Genomic DNA, 25,059 nt, shown 5'->3' with positions numbered 1-25,059 from the left:
TGCGTCAACACTGCCAGGATTGTGTTAATGCTCAGGGAGGTCATACCCGATACTAACTTTGTAATGTTTTTATTTTGATAGTTTCATACTGAAAACTTATCATGATCTGTAATTTTTTTTTCTAATCTGTATTTTTGTTCACATTGTCTATGACTTATATATGTGTTTAAAATATCTGATTAAACCTATTACACCTAAGTGTTGCATTTTCATTGTGCATCAGTATAAACCTGTGTCAGTGTTTAACATATATAGACCTGTGACAGGGACGTGTTGTGATGGGGAGCCCCTCCCCAATGTATATTTGAGTGCTGTTTTTATGATTTATTATTGTATTATTATGATTTGTATACTGTTTTGGCCGGCCGTCACCATATTTTAAATACCTTGTGGGAATGCGTGACTGATCAGCTACATAATATATAATTAGCTGACAGTCACAAATCCATAGTAAATCCGTGCAGAATGTGACCAAGGGATAATATAATCATTGATACTCTTATAATAATCATGCTGCACCCACATAACTGTGCTTCTAATTTACTAATGTGTCACCAAATAACCTATTGGTGACCATGGGTGTTAATGTGATGGAACCGTATGTAATAAAAAAGTAAAATAACAGCAATAAAAACACCATCTTGGACTTGCAAGAACTCCTGAACCACTGTTGTTACCACTACCTGTAGAGTTATGACAAAGACTATATATGCAATGTCAGTGTCACAGGGTAGTTGGGGTATGATCCCCTAAAGTGGACATCAAGCCAGAAATGGCATCCATTCAGCACCCCAGTACTCCAAAGGTATTTCAGATACACACTTGTGCTTTTAATAAGTCATAAAGCTACGTTTTTTCCAAGTGTTATTTTTTTTTTTTAAATGTATCCTTCTGGTTAAATATGCTATACTTTAGCCTTACAAATGTCACTTTTTTGTAAACTCGATAATGGTATTTTGTTAGAATTCATCAATTTAGCCAGGTTTACGTACACACATCTAGACAGCAAATCCCTGTGGCAATACAAGGGTCTTTCTAGGGCAGTTTGAGATTTTTGAACTACTATAATAAAATAATCATGTGCCAGCAATATGACCAATCAGGCTCCTGTTAAATCTGCTCTTAACTGATCAGACTGATTATAGGATATCCAACCAGAAATAAATCTGAGTATGAAGGTCCAGTTTAGATGATTTACCTGATGAGAGAGATGCAGGAAACCATAAAGTGAAAGCAGTTTACCATAACCAGTTCACAGCTTGTTTCGCATGGGCTTGATGCTTACATTGCTGGCATAAGTGATATGAAACTTGTGCTTTCAAGGTTCTACTACACCATAAGGTAACTCAGATTTTACATTAGAAGCTTATTTGGATATTTAGATAGTCCAATCTACAAGTGGATTTGTATAATGGATATGACAATGGGAGTGAAATGGGAATATGAAACACAGATGTATCTCAAACCACATAGGTTTTTATTATTTTTCTTCTATAGCAAATGAAATCTGAACAATCAAATGAATCCTTAACAGACGGACATGCATACAGATAAGGTAAATACTAGCATGCATATTTAAACTGGTCCACAACTCAAGAATTTAGTTATTAGTGGGAGAGCAAAAAGATTTTGATAGGACATCAGTTATCACGCAACTGGCAAAGTTAGGAAGGAAGACGTTTGTGTGGTCGGTTGGAGAAGCAGGGTTCAAAATTTTTTTTTTCCTTCATATTGTATGTTTTTATAATGTTTTAGGGATCTGAACTAGCTGAAATATAAATTATGTAAAACACTGTCTTGAAAGAAATTACATTTTCTGCGGAGGATTCAGTTTAGAGAAATAATCACTCCTCTTCTGGGACATATGAGAAAAAAAACCTTGAAAAGAACTAAATTATTTGCTTTTCTCTCAGCTGAAAGAAAGGAACAAGGCACAGTTATTTCAGGCATGAAAAAAGCAACACATCTAAAATAATAAAAGATAAAAAACATTTTTTTTGTTATTTTTGTATGTTCTAAAATGTGTAGTCAGCACTCGGATATATGACACTCAGATACATGTCAGTCGCTTTTTACCATCCTTGTATTAAGAAACAAATCAATTCCCATTTTATATATATATATATATATATATATATATATATATATATATATATATATATATATATATATATATATATGTATATTCAATTACTTACCTGTCACATGCAATTTCCTACTCCATCACCAGTTTTCTGATACAAAGCCCATCTCTTCAACGTTACAATTTACTTGATTATCTGCCACAGCCCGCATTTTTTTCTCGCATGCCAAATCAGTCTATTTTTATTGTGCAGTTACAGTGCTGACGAAAATGCAGCAAAAACAAAGCGAATGAGATAAGCTACAGTAATGCAACAGTTAACCATTAAACAGTTTTAGATACTGTGATGTATTTTTTTAAATCTGTGATCTCTAGTTGCTTTTATATATTTTCATTTGCAAGTGAACTGTGACATTAGGGGCTTATCGAGCACTATATTCAGCATGGAGAATCCCCTTAAATGAATGGCAGTGAATGAATGATGATGATAGCGATTGCAATTGCAGAATGTTTATGACTGTGGAGGGCACTCAGGCCCGAGTGAAATATATATTTGGCCGGAGGTCTCGTCCGCGGGTGCCCAACGGCTACCTGCACGAGGCCGGCTGGAAATACATGAACAGATGCATGCATCCAAGTGTCGCAGATATTAAACTTCCACTAACAACTCCTAGAATATAATGTAATGTTATAATAAACCCACTCAACAAAACATTACCTAATCTCTGGCTAGCCCTGTTGTTTTTGCAGCCAATCGCAGTAAGAATAAGAAAAATTTGAAGCTAATCAGGTTGAAGCGTAAACAACCCAGTCCAGCTACAAATCCAACTAGAATCATCATCAGAGCCAACTGCTAAAAAAAGATGCCTATAATATTAAACAAACTGTTTCAGAACTTATTAATGCATTTCATTATTTATCTGTATAGCTTTATATTGAATTTTTAATGTTCACTGAGTTTAAGAATTTAGTGTTCAAATAGAAGTTCTGTTTCTATGCTTATCTTCATATATATATATATATATATATATATATATATATATATATATATATATATATATATATATAGCTCTGGAAAAAAATTAAGAGACCACTGCAAAATTATCAGTTTCTCTGGTTTTACTATTTATAGGTATGTGTTTGGGTAAAATGAACATTTTTGTTTTATTCTATAAACTACTGACAACATTTCTCCCAAATTCCAAATAAAAATATTGTCATTTAGAACATTTATTTGCAGAAAATGACAACTGGTCAAAATAACAAAAAAGATGCAGTGTTGTCAGACCTTGAATAATGCAAAGAAAATAAGTTAATCATTTTTAAACAACACAATACTAATGTTTTAACTTAGGAAGAGTTCAGAAATCAATATTTGGTGGAATAACCCTGACTTTCAATCACAGCTTTCATGCATCTTGGCATGCTCTCCACCAGTCTTTCACATTGATGTTGGGTGACTTTATGCCACTCCTGGCGCAAAAATTCAAATTTGTTTGATGGCTTGTGACCATCCATCTTCCTCTTGACCACTTCCAGAGGTTTTCAATGGGGTTCAGGTCTGGAGATTGGGCTGGCCATGACAGGGACATTCATGTATCCTTCACAAAGACAAGTCTGCCCGATTCCAGCCTTGCTGAAGCACCCCCAGATCATCACAGATCCTCCATCACATTTCACAGTGGGTGCGAGACACTGTGGCTTGTAGGCCTCTCCAGGTCTCCGTCTAACCATTAGACGACCAGGTGTTGGGCAAAGCTGAAAATTGGACTCATCAGAGAAGATGACCTTACTCCAGTCCTCTACGGTCCAATCCTTATGGTCTTTTGCAAACCTCAGCCTGGCTCTTCTTTGCTTCTCATTGATGAAGGGCTTTTTTCTAGCTTTGCATGACTTCAGCCCTGCCCCTAGGAGCTTGTTTCGAACCGTCCTCGCCGTGCACTTCACCCCAGCTGCCGTTTGCCATTCTTTTTGTAGGTCACTTGATGTCATCCTACGGTTGCTGAGTGACATTCGAATGAGTTGGCGGTCATCCCGGTCAGTGGAGAGTCGTTTTCGCCCTCTGCCGGTCTGTAGCTTTGTTGTCCCCAATGTGTGCTGCTTGACATTGTTCTTATGTACTGCCGTCTTTGAAATTTTAAGGATGGAAGCAACCCAACGCTCACTGTATCCCTCTGCCAGTAAAGCCAGAATTGAACCCTTCTTTTCCTGACTCAAAACTTTCCTTTTCAACTCTTTGGGCATGGTCAACCGTTAGTTGTATGTTCTGTTTCTGTAAATCTTCATGTTGTATTGGCTGTGGTCAATAAAGTGAATAAGAATATCTGTTTTATTTTAATACTAAGTTTTTGTTCAGTAGTTAAAAGTAACATTGCAATTAAAACGGAAGGCTCTTTTTTTTTTTAAATAGAAGGCTCTTTTTTTAATGCCTACCCCACAGGAAATGGCCATATGTGCTGCTTTTTCAAATTACTGTATTGTAAATGACTACAACTAATTACAACAAATAAAGTACACCAAAAAGTGTGCAACAAAAAGCCTGTAACTGTATCTCGGGCCTCTGGTGACATGAATCCTCCACCTTCGGTCTCGTTAATTATCTAGCAACATATTACTTTTATTATTATTCACTTTTTATTTTTTTAACTGCCTGTTTTGTCACAACGTGTAACAAAAAAAAAAGTCTGTTTATATGCCATGCTTATGGGATGAGCAATGATTAGTGGTACTGATTGTGAGAGTAAAAGGATTAGAAATGGAACCAGCATAAAATATTTGTGAGCTAGTTTTCCCCCTAGTTTAAGTCTGCATTTCGAATAGGTTTTTTGTAGCTTTTACTGTTGTTGTGGACTATTTGGCTGTCACTGCAGTTGCTGTTCTGTCTTGATGGCAGCACACTGTGTTTATTCATTTTTAGAAAGGGAAACTCACGAAAGAACAGAAATGCAGCGCTCTGACTGGCTGAAACACTTTACAACATGGTGATGCAGACTCGTCGGCATGAGAGGAGATGTTGGTGTGGTTCAGTTGTACCACGTGAAGGATTTCTGGGGGCGTGCCTGGTGCCCAGGACAGTAATCAGCTACAACAAAATTGTGACAGATGTGCAAAAGAAAGTGTCAGCAACACAGAGACAATTTTGCCAATAGCTTTACCAGATAGGCCATGGCAGAAACTAGGCAGTGACCTGTTTCAATGGAACGACTCAATGTACCTGCTAACATTGGACTACTACTCTAGATACATAGAATCTGCAAAACTCCAGTCCACAACTTCAGCAGCCGTAGTGGAGCACTTGAGGTCAACATCAGCGTGCTGTGGTATGCCACAACTGGTAATATCAGTCTACAGTTTGCGGTGGACTACTTCAAAAGCTTTGAGGAAAAGTATGGGTTTTCACATGTAACATCCAGCCCGAGATATCCACAGAGCAATGGAGAGACAGTAAAAAGTTTTCTAAAAAAGTCTAAATACCCATATCTAGCTTTGATGACATAAGGAGTACACCCGGTGCTTGATTCGTACAGAAAGAAGTGCCGGGGTGCAAGCAATGACAATAAACCGTCCTTAAGAATTGCACATTCAAAATCATAACACGTTTATTTGAAAGAGTATTGTACGTACCAGGGTTAGATGTTTACAATCACGTATTCTACATCATATACTGTACAAAGTAGTAGTAAGATTAAAAGCAACTACAAAACAAAGAAAAGAAAAAAGCTCTATGTCTACACACTAGTACTGGGTTTTGTTGTGGTTTTGCATTTAAACAGTTTAAAATGAAATTAAAAAATGAAAAAAGCATACAGATGACTCCAAGAGGCCAACATTGACAAAAAAAAATAAATAAATTTAAAAACAATAAACCACACCCTACATAAACATTGGTTTGACCCATGGTCCGCACTGTATTTATTAACAGCTAACATTATCAGCGATGTGACTGCACTGCAACAGAAACAGTGAAGTAGGCTACAATAATGTTTTTCATTAAAAACTTGTTGTTCTTTACTGAAATTAATGTTCAGCTTTCATATTGAAGCTTGTTGTGTACTACTCATTCAACCAAACCAAGCAGTGTAGGAATTTGCTTGTATCGTTCAAGACGTTTTTCAAATCAAGTAAGTTTATTTGTGTATAAATAAAAAAAAAAAAAAGATACGTCACTTTAGTACAAAAGAACCTTGTAAAAAAAAAAACAATTGATTAAAATGCAAATGAAAACAGTAAAAATCTATGGTGGCTTACTAATTAGTTTTTTATTCAAAATCTAGAATAGTATTAGGGACTCCATATGTCACTAGCTAATGTCACTGTGTGCTTACCTGTATAGAGCAGTTAAGTGCATGAGAGATTTTAATGAGTTCCTTCTCCACCATCTGGCAAATATAGCAACCATCTCCATGAAGGGCTACACTGTTCACCAAGACAAAACTGGGAAATAACATGAAAGCATTTTTAATTGTGTATCATTCTTCTGTTATCAATTAATTAAACTACTGTAAAACAGATTAAAAGACAAAACTTCACAGTCAATAAGTGTTCTGAGACATTCCATGGTCTGAAGGAACATCTACTGTACATTCCTCCACTTGGTCCACAAAATAATCCACAGCATTTACTATGTACATTGTGAATGGTCGCTCTTGGTATTCTTTGGGGCTTTTTCACTCCGTCATCCTACATTTAAAAATTAAGACTTCATAACAGACTGTGAACACATGGCTATGACACAAGAATAAGGCAGATGGAGATTACAGACGTGCAAGTCACAGAAGAGTTTAAATGAATCACCACCAAGATACATGGTAAATTGTAATTTGTTAATATAATTTTAAATCTTAAGTTTTCTTTTACTTTACAAAAATGCTGATTATCTTTGTCTTTTACTGAAAATACTCACTTGACACCTTTCTTTGTCACAACTCTTGCAGAGGTGACGTTGAAGACTTTCTCAAACCTCTGCAACTTGAACAAATTCATTCTGCAATTAAGGGTAGAAACATTGTAAAAACACCACTGACAGCATTCACTTTTGCCCAACACTGACCAGTGCTAGTAATTTACTGTACATTTAATTATGTCAATATATTGTATAGTCATCCCTTGTACTGCTAGTACACTGCAGCCATTAGAAATAGTTAACTAACCTGGAACGATTTTACGCAGCATATTAATAAGGGCATATTCACACTCTTTCCACCCTTTTTCCATTAAAAAAATAAAACCTACTACAAAAATAATAATAAATACATATCCCAGTGCTGCTGGGCAAATTCCCGCCTTCCTTACTTGTATCTATCATTGATTTGTTCTGAATATTTTAAACCCGCCCCAACCACATTTTTATTGGAGACTCCGCTCATGAGATTTAAAACGAGATTACAATCAGGATGGAAGCTTGTTAGTGGGATTTAAAGCTGTGTTACACTTAAGATATGGAGGATTTAAAACAGTATTGTGGCGAAATGTACAAAAATGCCTACACACAAAAACCCCAGAAGAATGTGCCCGTAACCACAGGGATTTCCTTGTGGAAGACAGCAAAGGAAAGTAGGTACAACTGAAGAGTGCAAGTACTGTCGAGTTACTACTATACATATTTTCACAGAAAAAAAAACGCTCAAGCATTTTCGAAAGTAACCAAAAACACTAATTTCATACATGAGTCCTTATGGCGTAGTTCGGGGGATGCCGTAAAAGGCCCTCGCCTGCTTTCCTCTCTCTCTCTCTCTCAGCCAGTTAACCCGAAACCAGGCCGTCCTGTCCTTACTGACGATATTCGACTGTGGGAAGGGAAGCGGACACATTTTCGGTATATCCGCTTTTCAGCGGGGGATGACTCAGCAGCTGTCCCCCCAGCTGCTCCCAATAACTGGTATTGTCCTCTCGCCGGTTTCTGGGTGGGGTTTGTGCAGCACCGGGGATCCCCTCTGGCTGTACAATCTCTGTCAATCTCTCTTTCTTCCCTATTTAAGTTGTGCACTATTTCCTGCTCTTGTCTTTCGTTTTGTGTTGGTCCTCCTCCTCCCTCCTCCTCTTCTTCTTCCTTCACCGCATTGTCAGCACAGGGCTCCCTCTGGGGGGGAAGTGACTCTCACCGCATTGTCTGCACAGGGCTCCCTCTGGGGGGGAAGTGACTCTCACCGCATTGTCCGCACAGGGCTCCCTCTGTGGGGGGGAGTGACTCTCACCGCATTGTCCGCACAGGGCTCCCTCTGGGGGGGAAGTGACTCTCACCACATTGTCCGCACAGGCCCCCCTCTGGGGGGGGGAAGTGACTCTCACTCCCCTGGCCGGGCCTGGCTCCACCGCCCAGGTTCCTCGTAAGTCAGAGGGGACCCCCGGCCACACCTTTTCTTTCGCAGCTTGTGCGCTCTAGCCTCAACAAGGCTCTAATCTATACGCCTTTCTCTTAACCCTCTCTCATTTTCCTCCAGGTCCCGCGGGCATTCAGCGGGTGCCCGGCCCTCACTGAATAAAACCCGAAAAACAGAAGCCCTAATTATGATGTATGTTGTGTATGTATTGAATTTTTTTTTTTTTATATATAAAAACCTGTATTTTTCAGAGCAGCACTAAGGATTAAAAAGGCACTTCTACATTACAGTTCGCATAGGAACATTTCTTAATGTTTATTTTAAATCTATACACATTATAGAACATTGCATAAGAAAGTGTTTTCCTTTTTTGTTCTGTTTATGTTTTCTGCCCGCTCGTGTGCTTGTCTTCCGGTGTGTGTGTGAAGGGCCATTCGCATCAAAAACACGTTATTTAGTACACATTTCAAATATTTAGAACATGTTCTAATTTTATTTTGTACGTAATAATTTGGCCAATTAGATCACTAAAAATTAAATAAGAACCAAAAAATTTAAAGAAAATAGCATGTGCAATTACTTATCCAATTAAAAATGGCCTTACATTTGCCATTTCCACCCAATTCGTGGTGGTATATAAATATAATTGGGGGAAAAAAATAAATAAATAATAGGCTCTGTACCTTAATACACGGTCAACTTGTAGATCACAATAATTCATTGCTATAGTTTTGTACAGTACTTTCAAAATGTACTGTACAATACCAAGGACAAGACCAAAAATATTAAAATAAAACAAGGCTAAAAACTGGGGAAAGCCTGATTTTCCTGGGATGCCTGTTAACTCAGCAAATCTGTATTTGCACCTTAGAAGAAAATCAAATAAACCATTCCTTACCTGTGTAACAAGGCAGAGGCTGGGTGTGAACTGGCAATCCCATGCACTGCAAGTCAGCGTCTTAACCACAATGCAAAAGAGCTGGACTTTTCTGCATTCTGCACCTCATCTCACCGACAGGGGCAAAACAGAATCCGTAACGGCAGTGTATAATACAACACTGCCCTTTGTACCAGGGTAGTTTGAGACCCCCCCTCTAAGCCGTCATCAAAATCACTCAAATCTAACATGCAAACAAGGCCACACCTCAAAAGTTATGCCAACCGCTGGCACTAGCACAGACAGAAAAAGACGGGGCAAAGCATGTCATCGAAATTGCATTACAGGACAACAGCAGTTTGCTCTACATTTTTTCATCAAAAACAAGGGCAATCCTGTTTTGGCCTAACGTGCCTTTGCCCAGTAATCAAAATCGGGCCCCATGTCTTTTAACTCTAATCCAACCACTTTTAGTCAAACAATTAACAAGCTGTACCTGTTGACCGGTAGGTGAAGCATCCACATTATGGTTAGTAGTTTAGTATATTGTGGAAAAGAATCATAAACTTAACTGCTATTATTTCTCAATTATGAATTACTAACCAATGTGCCAATCATGCCTACTCATACATAGAAATATTATTTACTGTATAAAAACTTGTTTACTTCAGTCAAATCATTCAAATCTAGACTTCGATTAATTACCTTTTTTTGTAACAAGAACATTCCACTATTTATTTGTCTTAAATGCTGTACCCTTTAATATAAATGCAACTTGGTGTGCTCTTTGTTTTTACCATAGTGGAATTGAAAACAGACAGCACAGCAACATTTTTAATCAAACGCATTAAACAGTACTTGTTGGAAAACATGGATCGAGAATTGATTAGGAGTTTGCTACGCATGTGGACTGGCAGAGCTATACTGGTGTTCTTTTCTGAAAAGAGACTAATATTGCAGATAGCAGACTGTTTGGTTCAAATTGCATGTACTGCTAACCATTGATAGAGACGCTGCGTCTACAAACTCTTGCCCAACAATGACTGCAAGCTAACGGGATAACACTGCTGTGGACTAGAAGGGAACAGGCTCTAAAGACTTCAGAGAGATCAAAAGAGATAATCCCACTGGCATCAAAGGGGGTCGCAAGGAGATAACAAAAGGCAGATGTATGGACCTTTTGTCTCCAGGAGTGTGAAGAATGCACTGAGTTCAGAGGTTGTCACACTAGACTACACACACATTAACACTCACACAATAAATTAAATTACCTTGACCATTGGTTAAGTGTCAGAGAAAGGGGAGGTGAACCATCTATACAGAAGGGTATTTAATGTCATGCAAACATTGTAATGTTGAGTATTGTGTTTGTCCTGTACCTGGGACCAGACTCCCTGCATATCTCAATAAACCTGGCAACTGACTGAAGAAAAGGACTCTGTGCATTTTCTTGAATCTACTCACTCACCATCTATTTGCTGTAAGTTACTTCAGTACTTAATTAACATTTTGTTTACATGATGCAGACTTGGATTACTTAATTCAAAAATAATGGTTGACAATGTGGAGCTCAAACTTACTCATAATGAAAGCCGATATCATGGTTGCCAACGAGTACGACCAGCTCGGTATCGTTTGGATGTCTGAACATCTGACGAAAGCGTCTCACATCATCTTCCCAATTCTGTATGTGAGGAAAGAAAACCCTCATCTGGGTTTACAACATAAATAAAACCGTCTTCTGAATTTACAACCCAGTAAAATACCTAAACTAGTCAAATGCCAAATGTGCAGTTGAACCTGTATAAAAATTGTTGCATTCTTTTTATCGTGCTATGTAATCTACTGGGAGACCCTTATAAAAGTTTACCATGGTATTTTAGCAGTTTTAACATGATTTTCACCAAGTTAAACTATGCATTTTCTATTGTGAACCCTGGTTTGCCATGTTTATCAATATGCTTTACCATACCTCACTATTCCTTACCATGCGTTCATACATTTTACCATGCAATCATACATTTTACCATGTGTTCATTGTTTTATTACACTTTGTTATGTATTCACTATGGTAAACTTGTATAAGGGTACACTGCAGTGTAGGTTGTCAGAATGCCAGTGGGATATTGATGATTGATTGATGTCATAAAAGTGGTTTTATCTTCCTTCATTGTTCAATAAAAATTCCAGACACAAAAGGAGGTTAGCTGCAATGTTAGCTCTTATTTCTGATATTTGAATAAACTGGTTTGCTTCTTATGGCAGTATATTACAAATAACTACAGTTGCTGTCATGTTAAAAAAATTAGTTTTTGTCCAATTAATAGAAAATACCTTTGGTGAACTCCATTTTCCTTCATCAAAGACATCTCCAAGAATAAAAACTATCTCCGGCCGCAGGAGCCACATGGCGGTCTGGAATGCTCTTTCCATCTGCCATTCCCTTCAGAAAAAATAAACTGTGATTTAAATCAGGGACGGGGACTTATTTACCACTGTTTTTTTCTAAGATTCAGGGAGCTCCTCGATAAATATATATATATATTATATATATATTATATATTATATCTAATATATATATATATATATATATAGATATATCGAGTATGTCATAATTGGGGTTGTAGCTAAAAAAGGTTTGAGATAAACTACTAGACACACTGGATCTCAAGTCCCCTGCTTGGGTATTGTTTTACTTTCAAAACACTGATTAACTTCAGATGATATTTTTATCTATTTACTATGACACGTGTTACATAAGAAAGCTAATGCAAAATATCTTACTATTTCATAATGAACTAGAATGGATATTTCTGTGAACAAATCATCCCCAGGATTCTAACCAAATGAGAATGTCATATCAGCTCAGACAGAAGAATATTGGATATGTGAAAAAGATATGTCCGGAGGGGTTGAAACAGTACATCTGTGAAAGGGTTATTTCATGCTGGACAACACCGTTAATGGAATTTACCAAAGAAATAAGAATACAGCAGTGAAGCAAGCATTAAACATATGAAAGCATGGCAAGTGAATCAATTACATCTTAATATGTTGCAGTTCACTGTTTAGAGTCATATTATTGTTTAGATGAAGGAAACAGAGTGCAGACTCCGACATTTAAATCCTGAAACATGCGTTTTGAGATGTTGGTCAGTGCAGGTACTTAGGATCTCCAGCCCAGCCCAGTCAGGTAAAGGGAGAATAATGATAATTCAATATTGGAGCAAGAGGGCCCAGAAGCACTCAGAATGATATATTAAAATGGCATTTGCTCTTTAAGATTTTCATATAATATCTGTTTCCAGTATGTAATCTGATGTCGATCACTCTTTATACTCTACTAGAAAAATGTAGACATGAGAATATTATTTGGACTAGAGGATAACTAATTTGGCCATGTTAATTAATTACACTATGTAACACAATTTTTGTTCCTGGATAGTAAGTGTTATTTCCTAATTGCTTATGTCTCAAAAGTACAGAAAATGGCTATTATTCCCCACAAACTTTGCTTTTGTGACCAGGACAGTGATATTTTGAAATGTACCTATTTTCAATGAGAAAACGGGCGAATTTGTGTCTTTTCGTTCACATAAAGCCAGAAAAAAACAACATACGATTCCAAATTAACATGTATTTATACTGAAGTAATATAAAAATGACTACAAAAGATTTAGAAGTGAGTAGTTTTTCGAGATTTACGATTATACTGTAAATCACTTTCACGAATCAGCCCCCAAATGTAGTCTCCCATCATGTTCTCATTATACTGTCCTTGGTAGTGGCGTTCAAAGTCCAGTATATCCTGGTGGAAGCGCTAGCCTTGCTCCTCCGAGTACGCTCCCATGTTCTCCTTGAATTTATCAAGATCAGCATCAAGGATATGGACTTTGAGGGACATCCTACAGTCCATTGTGCCGTAGTTCTTCACCAGAGTCTCAACCAGCTCCACCTAGTTTTCGGCCTTGTGATTTCCCAGGAAGCCCCAAACCACTCGACAAAGCTGTTCCAAGCCACTTTCTCCTTACTAGTGAGCTTCTTGGGGAATTTATTGCACTCCAGGATCTTCTTTATCTGTGTTCCGACGAAAACATCGGCTTTGACCTTTGCCTCAGATAGCTTAGGGAAGAAGTCTTGAAGGTACTTGAAGGCTGCCGACTCCTTCTCTAGAGCTTTGACAAATTGTTTCATAAGGCCCAATTTGATGTGCAGTGGTGGCATCAGCACCTTCCGGAGGTCCACCAGTGGCTCCCACTTGACATTGTTCCTCCCCACAGAGAACTCGGTCCGCTGTGGCCAGTCCCGCCTGTGGTAGTGCGCCTTGGTGTTCCTGCTGTCCCAAAGGCAAAGATAGCAGGGAAACTTGGTAAAACCGCCTTGGAGACCCATCAGGAATGCCACCATTTTGAAGTCTTCTTTGACCTCCAAGCCGTACTCATCATACTTCAAGGCGTCCAGCAAGGTCTTGATGCTGTTTTAATCCTCTTTGAGGTGCACCGAGTGAGCCAGGGGAAGAGACGGGTACAAGTTCCATTGCTTGAGCCTAGATGTCAAAAGCTCGGCATTGGACTTGGTGAGACCAAGATCTCTAATCAAGTCGTTGAGGTCTTTTTGGTTGGGGTAGTATGGGTTTCTCTCCTCAGCTCCACCTCTGAAATTGTCATCTGGATCTACAACGTCTTCCTTGCTCTCTGACTTGCTGCTCTCTTCTAAAGACGGCTGCTCTCCCTCTGGAGGAGTGGGTACAGGGAGCTCATGGCAGTGTGGCACCGGGGCGATGGATGAAGGAAGGTCCGGATATGTGACAGCAGGTGCATTCTTGCCAGTCCGACGTTTGGAAGGGTCCACCATGCAGAAGTAGCAGTTGCTTGAGTGGTCAGTGGGTTCCGGCCAAATTCTTGGGATAGCGAACTTCATGGCTCTCTTTTCCCCTCTGTACCATCCTACAAAAATACATTTATTTCACCCATGACTAATGTGTAAGAGATTCTCGCAACATTTTTCATATACGATATATTTTTTCAATAACATTGAAAATTGTAAAACATTTTAAAATTAAAAACTTTTACAATTTTAAACATTTTAACAAATTTTATAACATAAAATTCTGAGCAACAATTGTCCATCTTACCTTCCAGAGTTTTTTTGCAGTGCTCGCAGGTGAAATGAGGTGCCCAGGGTTTGTCTTGATCCCCGACAGGCATGCCGGAATATGCCTTGTAGGCCTCACACATCTTAGCAGATGCTTCCACGGAATACTTTTTCGCTCTTGTCTTGATAAATTGGCCGCAGACATAGCAAAATGCGTCTGCCAGATGCTTGCATCCTCTTGATGCCATCTCAGAAAAATGCAGATATGTATCCGCTTAGGCAGCTGGAACTAAACTGAACTGGTGGGCTTAAGGCCCCTGTATTTATACTACTATTTATATTACTGGAAAGTTCTAGAAGTTACTCCAAGTTTACTCAGCACTGAATCTATCTGGTGTTCTGGAAAATAGGTAAATTTCAAAATATCACTCTCCTGGTCACAAAAGCAAATTTTGTGGGGAATAATAGCCATTTTCTATACTTTTGAGGCATAAGAAATTAGGAAATAACACTTACTACCCAGGAACCAAAAAAAAAAAAAAAAATTGTTACACAGTGTTATTATTATTATTTATTATTAGCAGACATCCTTATCCAGGTCGACTTAACAGCTGTTACAAAATATCACATTACACATAAGAGCAGTTATAAAAGTACAGTAAAATCAGTAGAAAATAAGATTATATTCAAATAAGGGCTAAATAAAGAATACAGTAAATAATTACATTTAAGCGCGATTTCGACTAAGAGCAGTTAAACTTTTATTAATGATATTTGCTTATAAGAGTAAATTCCACTAAGAGCATGTAGTAAGTACAGTAAATGGATAAGAGTAATTACAAAAAACAAGTAAAATCAAGTATAAGATACAGAAAATAATTATAATTAAGAGCAGTAGTAGAGTACGACAAAGTATGGAGCAGTTCAGTGCAAGTACAAGAGGATGCAAGAACTGCTACAACTGGGTGCCATATTGTCCAGTATAGTCGAGAGTTGTGAGTCTTACAGATGTTGTCTGAACAGATGTGTCTTGAGGAGGCGCCGGAAGGTGGTCAGAGGCTGAGCAGTCCTGATATCCGCGGTTAGGTCGTTCCACCTCTGAGGGACAAGGGTGGAGAAGGAGTGGGCTCTGTAGGCGGTGGAGGGAGGGGAGTACAGCTAATCTGCCAGTGGCGGAGGAGTGGAGGGAGCAAGAGGGAGAAATGGAGAAGTCTGGAGATAGGAGGGAGCAGAAAGGTCGAGACAACGATAGGCGAGTACAAGAGTTCTGAATTGGATGTGCGTGGCGATAGGGAGCCAGTGGAGGCTGCAGAACAGTGGTGTGGACTGAGCGAAACAAAGCGGGTAACAGTTTTGGATGAGCTGGAGCGGACGGATAGCAGAGGCAGGGACGCCGGCCAGGAGGGAGTTGCAGTAGTCAAGGTGGGACAGTACCAGGGCCTGAACTAGGAGCTGTGTTGAGTGGTTGGTGAGGCATTGGCAAATTCTGTGTATGTTGCTGAAGAAGAAGCAAAAGGAGCTTGCCAGAATAGAAATGCGCTGAGAGTAGGAGAGGGAGGTGTCAAGGGTGACACCAAGGTTCTTGGTGGATGAAGAGGGAGAGAGGGTAGTGGATTCAAGAGGAATGGAGATAGAGATTAGCAGTGGGGAAGGAAGAGGGGAGAGAAAAGGAGGTATGATTTGGAGAGGTTGCGTTTAAGATGATACAAGTGCATCCAGGAGAAGATGGCCAAGAGACAGATAGAGATACGGGAGCAGATATCGGAGTCAGTGGGTGAAAAGGAGAGAAAGATCTGGGCATCATCAACACAGAAATGATATGAGAAGCCACAGGAGAAGATGAGGGGACCCAGGGAATGGGTGTAGAGAGAAAACAGGAGGGGTCCCAGGATTAAGCCTTGGTGGACACCTGTCAAAAGGGAGTAAGAGGCAGAGGGTGAGCCACACCAGGTACATGCGATCGGAGAGGTAGGAGGAGAACAAGGCAAAACCAGTGCTGGAGAGTCTCGGGTCAGTGAGGGAGGACAGGAGAATAGAATGTTTGACTGTGTCAAAGGCAGCAGAGAGGACAAGGAGAATTAGGACAGAAAGGGAGACGGCACGGACAAAGAGTAGAGAGTTAGTGATGGAGAGAACAGCAGTTTCAGTAGAGTGTGCTAGGCGAACACCTGATTGGAGGGGGTCGAGCAGAGAATGTTTTGACAGGAAAGCAGAGAGCTGGCGATGTACTGCTTGTTCAAGGGTTTTAGAGAGGAAAGGGAGAAGGGTGAAAGCATGGTAGTTCTGGAGGGATAAGGGATCAAGGGAGGGTTGTTTTTAAGGTGGGGGTCATGCAGGCCTGTTTGAAGGCTGAGGGGAAGCAGCCAGGGAGCAGAGAGGTGTTGAGAAGAGAGGAAAAGGAGTAGAGCAGGGGCAGCAGCCTGGAAGAGGTGATTGGGAAGGGTTTATGGTTCTGGAGCATGGTGCAAAGAGTCCAAGAGGGATGAGAAGGAGGAGGGTAGATTAGTAAAGGTTGCAGATTGAGCTGAGCAGTGGACAGGGTGGGGAAGATGAGGTATTGAAGAGTTTGCGGATGAGTGATTAAGGGGGGGGGGCTAAGGAAAGAAAAGTGGAAGTAGAAGTATTTTTTCAGCAAGGTGCAGTTTGGTATGAGCCAAGGGGGCTGGAGTGGAGTGCATCATGGAGGAGATCCAGGGCTGCAGCGGGGACGGGCAGGCAGGTCAAAAGGTGAGAGGGCAAAGGGAGTCAAGGCAGGAGGGAGGGAGGAGAAGAGGGTGGAGGTAGGAGAGTCTATAGATAGTTGGGAGGAGTCGATAGAGGGTAGGTGCTAGAGTCTATAGATAGTTGGGAGGAGTCGATAGAGGGTAGGTGCTAGAGAGCAGTACAGGAGAAGACAGACAGGGAGAGGGAACAGAGGTTGACGGAGGGTGACAGAGGGGGTCGGCGGACTAGGAAGGGATGGGAGTGACAGAGAGATGGAGATAAAGTAGTGATCAGAGATGGAGCGAGAGGAGTGACCGAGAGGGCAGGGTGGAAGCAGTCCCTGGTGAAGACGAGGTCTAGTTGACAACCCGCTGTGAGAGACAGGTGAAGGAGTGAAGAAGGTGAAGAAATCCAGCAGAGTGCTTAGGGTTGGAGAGGTGGACGTTGAAGCCACCCAAAAGAACAACAGGGGAGGAGGGAAAGAGGAGGGAGGAGAAGAGGAAAGGTGAGAGGCAGGGAGATCAGGTTAGAGGAGTTAGATTTGCAGCGGTAGGGAGAAGCCAGAGGATGGGAACGAAAGGAGAGGATTACGGGGATATTAAAGTTATTCATGGTAGGGAGCAGTAGAGGACATGGCTATGGGAGAGGGTGGTGCTGAGGTAGGTGAAAACAGACAGGTACAAGAGAAGTGAGAGCATTAATAAATAAAAAGAAAAGAAAGAAGTGTATGCAAACCTGGTCTGGAGTTGGAGCCTTTACGTTCATTGCTTGGACAGAAAATTGTGCAGCCGGTCCTCACTGGCCTGTCCTCGCTTGGACTAACACAGTTTAGTGCATGTATAATGCCCTAGAGATTGACAATAGCTTGCAAATTACTCTAATCGACTCACCCCCAGCTGTTACTTGGCAAATTGTTAATTCAATACAACTGGCTACTTGTTCATGTTACAGCATCAAACTATCAATAACTCACTTTACAATTAAAACAAAGCGATACAGTGCACTTTGTTTATAAGAATCACATCTGTCCTGCAGAATCAGTATTTTAGTTTGAGAATAAGAGCTCTGTTCCCTGCACTGTAGTGGGTTGACCACTAGATTTCATGAGTTGCCGCATGTATGCATGCCTCTGGAAAATTCATAGCTTTTTCCTTAACCAATTAGGATAATGGTTAATTGGTTAATTGCTTGTTAAAGTTAATTACACCTCAATAAAAAGGGCTTAGCCGATAGCTTTATGCCCACCCCAGTGTGTATTTTGTGTTGTATGTTGTGTGTTAATGTTGGTGTATAGTCATTGGTACATGGGATATAAACGGGTCTGTGTAACACGAGTGTTTAAAATGTATATTTGGATTTAGGCACGAGGATTGCACAGCACTTCACGTGCAAGTAAAATGTAATAATATGTGAGCACGGGGAATTGCACATTATTAATTCACATGCAGTTGTACTGCGACTCCAACTGAATAATCAGTCTCGGTACAGCTGCATAAAAGCAGCATGCTTTCACTCACTCGAGGTTGTGTGTTCGGTGAGTGGAAAACGGGATTGGAGACGGAGATAAGAAGAAGAAGAAGAAGAAGAAGAAGAAGAAGAAGAGTAGTAGTTAAAAATATCAGCTCACCGTGTTTGTTTAGTGTTAGTCCGTTTTGTTTGTCTCTTTAATTTGGCGAATGTGCCTGTGTTTTTGTTTGTCTTGCAACCTTTTATTTTCTGTCTGTCTGTTCATTATTAAATGCTGAGCGAGACCATTCGCTCAGCTTCACCAAACTCCACCTCTCTTTGTTTATTTCCTGGTTCCTGTTTCTGGTCTGACGTCCCCCACTCCAGCCGTCTTTGTGACAGGAAGGAGTAAGGAAGCAGAAGCTAAGAGAAAGAAACCAAAACCAAAGAGCGAGAGTAAGATATGTTTGTTCCAGTACTATACTGTGCAAATAAGTAAAGTAGTCACAGTATATGTGTAGTTCCAGGGGGAACTTATAAACTGTTTTAATTTGTATTTGTTTAGTTGGGTAAACGGTTATCCGTCCTGATGTCAGACAGGGACCACAAGGTATTTTTTAGTTAGTGACCCAACTGAACTTATTTTGTTTGTTTTGTTTTATTAGCGGTTGTTTTCCCCACCGCACTGTAAGAAAAATAAAACCCACACCGGTTTTAAACTGTAAATCAAGACTCCAGCCTGATCATTTACACTGCCCTCAGCCACGACACATTACAATTACAAAAGTGCCTCTGTGCATCAGCAGTTTAAATACAGTATACAAATGTCAGTGGTGCTCAATCACCGAAGACAATTCATCAAAACAAGTCCTTGTGGGTAAGCAACTTGTTATAATATCACAATTATGTTTACTCAAGGCTGCAAAATCCTATTTTACTACAGTATACTTGAGAAGCGATAACCTCATGAGGGTGTTACGTGTAATGGCCTTTGAATTAAAATAACATTACATTACAATATTTTACTGTCAAGACTAAATCTGAATTTAAGTATCTGTGGCTTATCAGTTGCGATGCAAATCTCAGTTTTTCACTAAGCGTAGATGCAAAGCAGAGTATAAACAGAGTGCACTGTACTTATTTACTTACAGAGCGTTCTGGGCCGTCTGCTATCCTGCTTAATACTGATGCATTCGCAATATTATCATCGGAAATACTGTATTTCTCCTCTGCTGACAAGAGGGCAGGGTTTGGCAAACTGGTTACTTCTGCAGAGGTCTGCAGGTAAATCTCAGAAGCCGGTATAGTGTACTCAGAAGAACTTCAAGAAAGGAGATTGAGAAATACTAAACGAAACTTAACACACTCAATGACAAAAGTTTGTTTTAGAAGTCTTTTTCAGTGACTTCGAAAAAACACATGGGTTGCACTAGGGAAAAAGAAGCACAGATCACGTAAAAACAGGGACTGTTGAGACCTTTACTTTTACCTGTATGTAAGGATTTTGAAACTCTTGCCTATGTATTGTCCTGGCTTTGTAGGGAGTAACTGGCTTTTCATAATTCAGAGTGCAGCTGTGACCTCGGGACAGATAACACTTTTGTTTTCGCATAAACTGTTTCTGCTTAGAAAGCTGTTTTGAGTCTATATACAAACCACTTACTTTTGTTAAAAGTGACGTTCTATAACTTTAGGCAAGTGGCATGGAACACCAAATAGCACGTTCCTTTCCAATATGCAACCCATTGCTTATTTTGAAATCACTGAAACTGTAAATACTGTGTGATTTTCCTGTGTTTCATGTAAGCTCTGAATCAACACAGGGTTAATGAACTCTTAAAATCAAGCTATACACAGTTGGTTATATCAGCAGTTTGCAATCACCAGCCTTGTTGTTCGACCTTGTGATGCGTGGGTATAGCACTTTGCTGCTTGTGAGAATGTAGCTGAACTCTTAAACGTAACTTCTTGTTATCTGGGTTTCTGTGACATTGGTGAAGTGAAGAAGAAACACAGATGTTAACTATCAATGTGCTTGTTCTCACACCATGCATCATGCTAAGGAAATAAGACAAAATTCAGTCAGGGAAATTATGTAAGCTAGCTGTATATCTGTGCTGTATGAAGTAATTTCTTTGCTCAGAAATATCTCTGTACCACTGCTGCTGAGAATATCATCATCTGAGGCCTGTGGGTGATCACTGTTGTATTTCCTCTGATTTGCTGAATAAAACTATTTTGATTGAAACAACCCGAAGACGACTGGCTTATTAGTTTTTATAAGAAATTAAATCTTACATGTAGAAGTGTTTTACAGGGAATTTTCAGAATAAAAGTGCAGTTGAAAATGCATGTTTCAGGATTAAAACAGGATTCTCACATCATTTTCCTTCTTATTCTAATTTGGAATTTAGCTCAATCCAGACGGTTGTCATGCTGATGCACTGGGGAAACCGCACGGGTTGATCCCCTGAGCCAGTTTCGCAACCGTTGTGTGTGCTGATGTGCTGGAGAGGCAAAACAAACTGATCCCTGGAGCCAGCATTACACTGCAGCAATAAACACCAGACAGAAGGATATCTACATCATCAGATGGAAAGCAACACAAATGGATGGAGATGCAGATGGATCACATTAGTTTACTGTAAAGCTACGTCTTAGTTGGTGCTTATCTTGCCGAGTTCAAATCAGCATGAAGTTTTAACATCTACTCTGTAATGGAAATCATCCTGGAATATGACACTAAACAATGGATTCTACCGTACTAAGGGCACTTTTTATAATGTATTTATTGGGTGCTGTCCCTATTAGCAGAAACTAATAAAGTCAGATTACATCGACACGGCCACCATATTAGAGTCCATGTCATCACAAGCACATTTCGAATACAAGGTTGCATAACCCTGCAAAAATTAAGCCACTACTTCAAAATATTCTGAGATGAGGTTTTGACAAGGTTACAGTATGAGATATTAGCAATTGCAGTGGTGGTGGATTAACCTATTATTCATTTTTTATAACTTACTCAATACACATCTTTGGAACACTTTGCAATTAAGGCAGAGCAAACAACCCATACTGTACAAATAATATATGGCGTTTTAGTAATCCCATGTTCTCAAATGACCTATTTTTTAATCCAGATCAAAATCTAAACTGTGCTGATTTCATAACAAGTATTATAAGAACATAAGAACATAAGAAAGTTTACAAACGAGACGAAGCCATTCGGACCATCTTGCTCGTTTGGTTGTTAGTAGCTTATTGATCCCAGAATCTCATCAAGCAGCTTCTTGAAGGATCCCAGGGTGTCAGCTTCAACAACATTACTGGGGAGTTGATTCCAGACCCTCACAATTCTCTGTGTAAAAAAGTGCCTCCTATTTTCTGTTCTGACTGCCCCTTTGTCTAATCTCCATTTGTGACCCCTGGTCCTTGTTTCTTTTTTCAGGTCAAAAAAGTCCCTTGGGTCAACATTGTCAATCCCTTTTAGAATTTTGAATGCTTGAATTTGGTAGCCGCGTAGTCTTCTTTGTTCAAGACTGAACAGACTCAATTATTTTAGCCTGTCTGCATATGACATGCCTTTTAAGCCCGGAATAATTCTGGTCGCTCTTCTTTGCATTCTTTCTAGAGCAGCAATATCTTTTTTATAGCGAAGTGACCAGAACTGAACACAATATTCAAGATGAGGTCTTACTAGTGCATTGTACAGTTTTAACATTAATTCCCTTGATTTAAATTCAACACTTTTCACAATGTATCCGAGCATCTTGTTAGCCTTTTTTATAGCTTCCCCACATTGTCTAGATGAAGACATTTCTGAGTCAACAAAAACTCCTAGGTCTTTTTTATAGATTCCTTCTCCAATTTCAGTATCTCCCATATGATATTTATAATGTACATCTTTATTTCCTGCGTGCAGTACCTTACACTTTTCTCTATTAAATGTCATTTGCCATGTGTCTGCCCAGTTTTGAATCTTGTCTAGATGCGAGGTTATATAAGGGGGTGCATGAGCCTGGGGACTGAAAACCAGTCCAGCGCTGAACTTGAATGAGAAACTGTGTGTGCGACCGAGCGAGCGTGTGAGCAGTGACTGGAGAGAATATGCAGTCAAAGTGTAAAAACTAAATTGTAGGGATATTATTTTGGTGCCGTGAATTCCAGCTCCTGACAAAATTATTTTATTAATGTGTAACAAACACATGTTTTATGTGAAAAATGCTAGTTACGATATGAATGACACTTTTACTGAACATACATACTTTTGCACTTTAAGCCCCTGACATGAAACAATTGGGGCAACCTTGCCCAGCACAATGCAAATAGGCACAACTGTAAAAGGGGTCAAGGTTGCCACAGTTGTTTCTACTAACTTGGCTTGTATTTTTTCAGTCACAATAAAAGCCGATCGAACTTGCATCAAAAACACAAGCCAAGTTCGTATAGTATAAATTGTATATATATATATATATATATATATATATATATATATATATATATATATATATATATATATATAAGGATTTGAACCTAGCCTACTTTCACTCCAACTACATAACCGCTACGCTACACAGATTCTTAACCCTTTCAACAGACTAGGCTGCTATTTACATTTACCCTATCCAAACAACGACACATTGCCTCAATATAGGTTGAACAATTTTGCTATTCCTGTAATCTGTGTGTGTGTGTGTGTGTGTTATTGTCCATTAAGTGAAAAAACTTCAGGCACAATAAAAGTGGATCAAACTTGCACCAAAAACACAAGCCACGTTAGTAGAAACAACTGGGGCAGCCTTGGACCCACCGCTTTTACAGTTGTGCCTATTTGCTTTGTGCTGGCCAAGGTTGCCCCAGTGGGTTCTTGAAACTTGGCTTCTGTTTTTGATATCTCTACTTTAAATAGCTGGGAACTTTCGATAACTTGGCATTTTTTCACATGAAGTACAGAAATCTTGAATGAAAAAAATATCCATCTTCAATTTAGGTTTTATTAGTAAAATCAACATTAAAACAACGTGTTTTACGTACAGTAAAACACAAGCTATGTTGTGTATTTGTACTTGTGATTTCGAATGATATTAGGCCTACTATATAAATACAACGATAGAAATCAAAACTGTGCTTACCGTCGGAGTTTATCAAACCAGTGTCCCCTGATGGCACCGAGGAGATGAGTGTCGGCTAAAAAAAGAGCTCTGAGAACCGGAGCTGAACTCTCTCTTCCCTTGTTAGACTGTGGCACTGTGTCGGGCCAAACACATTGAAATATAGCCGAATAGTAAATCAGAAATTCACAAAATAAAAACACGCAGGTTAAAGACCATATGAGGGCAATAACAAAGGTTCCTCTGCCGCAGAACTTTGGTAACATCCTTATAGAAGAAATTTCAAAGTGCTCGTTAATGCAAGACTGGCATTTCCCTCCTCACTTCAGAGAAGAGATGGACGTTATTTTCTAATCGTATATTAGATTATCCTTGCTATATCATCGCCTAAAATTGTAGTAAAAAATAGCGGTATCTTCAGTCCGAGGCCAAATTAGAGATAAAAACGGCATAGTCTATTTAAAATAAATATATCCTAAGTAATTATTCAAAGGATCTAATTTTTTCCAGAACTAAATCTCTGAATTCAGGGCAGTTTCATTTTGGTGAGAAAGGAAAAAAAACACATGATCCGTTTTTAAAACAGCGCAACTGGCAGGAGAGAATACAGTATAAAATACTAGGACGACCAGAGCGCCGCTATGCACAGCCTGCTGTGATGCTTTCTTCTTCAGCATCGCCATGATACATCATGTGCTGCAAGTAGTCCAGGACGTTGAATGAGAGGTGCCAGTACATTTTCTGTAAGCATGGCAGAGTTCAGTGTGGTCCGGTCTTCTTGAGCAAGCTGCTTCCTGACACACTCAATGCAGTATGTTTGCTTTATGTATATATCTGCTAGAAGATGTCAGTTATTGATCTACGAACGAAGTGGTTTGCAGATGATCATTCCGGGTGACGTTAAAAGCTGCATCCAGAGAGCGTTAAGTATACAAAACATTTCCAAACAGCAGGGTCTACATTTATTTAGTCATCATTTTGCTGTTACGAACTAAAACAAAAACAAAACAAAACCGTATGGCTGTATGGGTTGAATTATCTAAGTCTAATACAATGTTGTGAGTGTAGCATTTTATACAAAATGAGGTTAACTTCAATCTTTATTTTAATCTGATACAATAAGGGCATTCATTTATTTGTAAATAATTAGAATAATTTTAAATCTCTCTCTCTCTCTCTCTCTCTCTCTCTCTCTCTCTCTCCAGATAGATAAAAAAAATTCTGATACCTGATACCACTTAGTATAACATTTTTAACACATTTCTGTGCCCCAACTCTAAACAGCAATTTATGCAAATATTGCAAGTGAAAATAAATAAATAAATACACACACACACACACACACACACACACACACACACAGAGTGGCATGGGGGGATCCTATATATTTTATATTGGATCTGTGTTATAAACATAGTGATT

At 39.4% G+C, this 25,059-nt stretch overlaps 1 protein-coding gene across 2 annotated transcripts in view; it reads right to left on the bottom strand.

The window, feature by feature from the left end:
- The window catches only part of mppe1 (metallophosphoesterase 1), a 44,687-nt gene extending 20,174 nt beyond the window's left edge, over nucleotides 1-24,513 (bottom strand). For both annotated transcript variants that reach the window (XM_041247754.1, XM_041247755.1), the window contains exons 1-5: nucleotides 23,659-24,513; nucleotides 11,615-11,723; nucleotides 10,861-10,964; nucleotides 6,987-7,067; nucleotides 6,409-6,517 (exon numbers count right to left, since the gene is read on the bottom strand). In XM_041247754.1, the coding sequence (XP_041103688.1) occupies nucleotides 6,409-6,517; nucleotides 6,987-7,067; nucleotides 10,861-10,964; nucleotides 11,615-11,723; nucleotides 23,659-23,903 (648 nt within the window). In that variant the 5' untranslated portion in view covers nucleotides 23,904-24,513. The remainder of the gene's footprint in view (nucleotides 1-6,408; nucleotides 6,518-6,986; nucleotides 7,068-10,860; nucleotides 10,965-11,614; nucleotides 11,724-23,658) is intronic.
- Between the last annotated feature and the right edge of the window lie 546 nt (nucleotides 24,514-25,059).

This window comes from Polyodon spathula, chromosome 4, assembly GCF_017654505.1.
Source record: "Polyodon spathula isolate WHYD16114869_AA chromosome 4, ASM1765450v1, whole genome shotgun sequence".
Lineage (NCBI taxonomy): Eukaryota > Metazoa > Chordata > Actinopteri > Acipenseriformes > Polyodontidae > Polyodon > Polyodon spathula.
Note: the sequence above shows the minus strand (reverse complement) of the source record. Positions and strands in the feature narration are given on the sequence as shown.